Source organism: Peromyscus eremicus, chromosome 6 (genome assembly GCF_949786415.1).
Source record: "Peromyscus eremicus chromosome 6, PerEre_H2_v1, whole genome shotgun sequence".
Lineage (NCBI taxonomy): Eukaryota > Metazoa > Chordata > Mammalia > Rodentia > Cricetidae > Peromyscus > Peromyscus eremicus.
Window position 1 is genome coordinate 67014987 of NC_081421.1, and position 2317 is coordinate 67017303.

At 41.6% G+C, this 2317-nt stretch overlaps 1 protein-coding gene across 1 annotated transcript; it reads left to right on the top strand.

Moving 5' to 3' along the window:
- LOC131913783 (speckle-type POZ protein-like) lies at positions 1–1077 on the top strand. Its single transcript, XM_059266566.1, has one exon. It carries the CDS (start codon positions 1–3, stop codon positions 1075–1077), a length of 1077 nt encoding a protein of 358 aa, XP_059122549.1.
- The last annotated feature ends 1240 nt before the right edge of the window (positions 1078–2317 follow it).

Consider the following 2317-nt stretch of genomic DNA (forward strand, 5'->3'; position numbering starts at 1 on the left):
ATGGCAGGAGATGAGATAGCCCAGAGATGGGACCACACACAAATTAGCGTTCAAGATTTCTCCTATAGGTGGACCATCAGCAACTTCCCTTTTATTGTTGAGGAAATGCCAGAAAGCTTTATGAGCCCAGCTTTCTCAATAGGAACCAATGACAAATGGTGTTTGAAAATACACCCGAACGGAGTCGATGAAGAAACTGCAGATTACCTGTCAGTTTACCTAGTGTTACTCAGCTATCTAAAGAGTCATGTTTGGGCAAAGTTCCCGTTCTGGATCATAAACAACGAAGGAGCGAAAATGAAAGTCAGGAGGAGCCCAAGAGCCTTTAGGTTCGTGCCACGCAGCAATTGGGGTTATAAAAAGTATATTGCTCGAGACTTCCTCTTGTCCCATGCATTTCAGTTTTTCCCAGATGACCAGCTCACCCTCGTCTGCAAGGTCAGCATAGTCCAGGTCTCTTTGAGCATCTCTGACCAGAACAGGAAACCAGGAATTCAAGTTCCCAACTGCACATTGGCAGATGAGCTAGGAGAGCTGTGGGAGAATTCCTGTTTCACAGACTGCTGTCTGGTGGTAGCTGGCCAGGAATTCTGGGCTCACAAAGCCATCTTAGCAGCTCGCTCTTCAGTTTTCAGAGCCATGATTGAACAAGATATGGAGGAGAGTAGAAAGAACCGCTTTGAGATCCCTGACCTGGAGCCACAAGTCTTCAAGGCAATGATGGACTTCATTTACACTGGGAAGGCACCAGACCTGGACAGCATGGCAGATGCTCTGCTGGTAGGTGCTGACAAGTATGGCCTGGAGCGTTTGAAGGTCATGTGTGAGGATTCCCTCTGCAGGAACCTTTCTGTGGAGAATGCTGCCCACACTCTTGTCCTGGCTGACCTCCACAGCTCAGAGCAGCTGAAAACCCAGGCACTTGCTTTCATTACAGCTCATGCTTCTGAGGTCTCTGAGACCTCCAGCTGGAAGACAATGGTGGACTTATATCCCCACTTATTGGCTGAAGCTTATGGTTCCATGGCTTCTACTCAGTGCCCTTCCCAGGGGCAACCTAGTAAATGCTTGAAGTGATCCTAGGCTCTGGTCAGCCTTTTCCTACACTTGTCTCCCAGAAGCAGCCGCCAATGTTTTTAACCAATGACACCTGGCTAGACTATGGGATGTGTGGAACATTTCCAGTGAAGCTAGGGAAAAACAGCATGGTGGCTGAGGCTTAATATACATGTAAAGGAGTCAATTTCAGGTTGAGGGATGGGGAGCCTTGGACTCTGGTAAATCTACCCAGCCTCTACCCTTTGGTTGTACTGGTTTGATTTTTGTCCAAGGAGTTAGAATCTGGAATTCATTTTAGTTTCTGGCCCCAAGCACATTACAACAGGGTTTCTTTGGAGAAACCTATCTGGATTGGACTGTGCTGAAGATATGGTCAAGGACTCAGAAATGAGAAAACAAACATAAATGTTTGCTAACAAGAGACAGGGAAGAGAAAGAAGACATTCATAGATTTTGGTCAACTTTATTTTCTGAAAGCTTTTAGCTATAGGAATTTCCTTGTTATGTGTATTATATTATCTTCTACAAGTAAAGATTCTTTCTTATACCATTCCAAATTGTGTCCCTTTTATTGTCAGTTGCCTTATGATTTTATTAAGAATTCACTTGTTATATTGAATAGATATGGAGAGAGTCAAACCTTGCCTTGTTCCAGATTTTAGTGGAATTGTTTAAGTTTCTCATATTTAAGTTGATGTTGACTATGGACTTGTTTTAAACTGCCATTATTGTATTTAGGTATGACGCTTGTGTGCCAATCTCTCCCTGAGTTTCTTCATAAAAGAGTGTTAGATACTGAAAACAGTTCTTCCTCCATATAATGATATCATCATGAGGTTTACGTCTTTCCGGGTTTGGTCTTTGGGGGCTTTATATGGTCAATTACATTTTCTTTTATTTTTGCATATTTAATCATCCCTACATATCTAGGATACAATCTAGTTCATCATGGTAAATATTCTTTGAATATTCTGGGAATCAGTTTGTAATTATTTGATGAGTATTTTTGCAGCAGTGTTCATAAGTGAATTAGAGTGTGACTTAGTTTTCTGTGTAATTTTAGACTCATAAAATAAATTGGGCAATGATCCTTTGTTTCTAATTTCTGGAATAATTTGAGGAGGACAGGCGTTAACTCTTCTTTCAATGGCAGGTAGATAGCTGTGCCAAATGTATCTGGTCCTGGCTTTATTTGGTGAAGAAACTTTTAGCTATTGTACAATTTTAATAGAGTTTATTGGTCTATTTAAACTACATA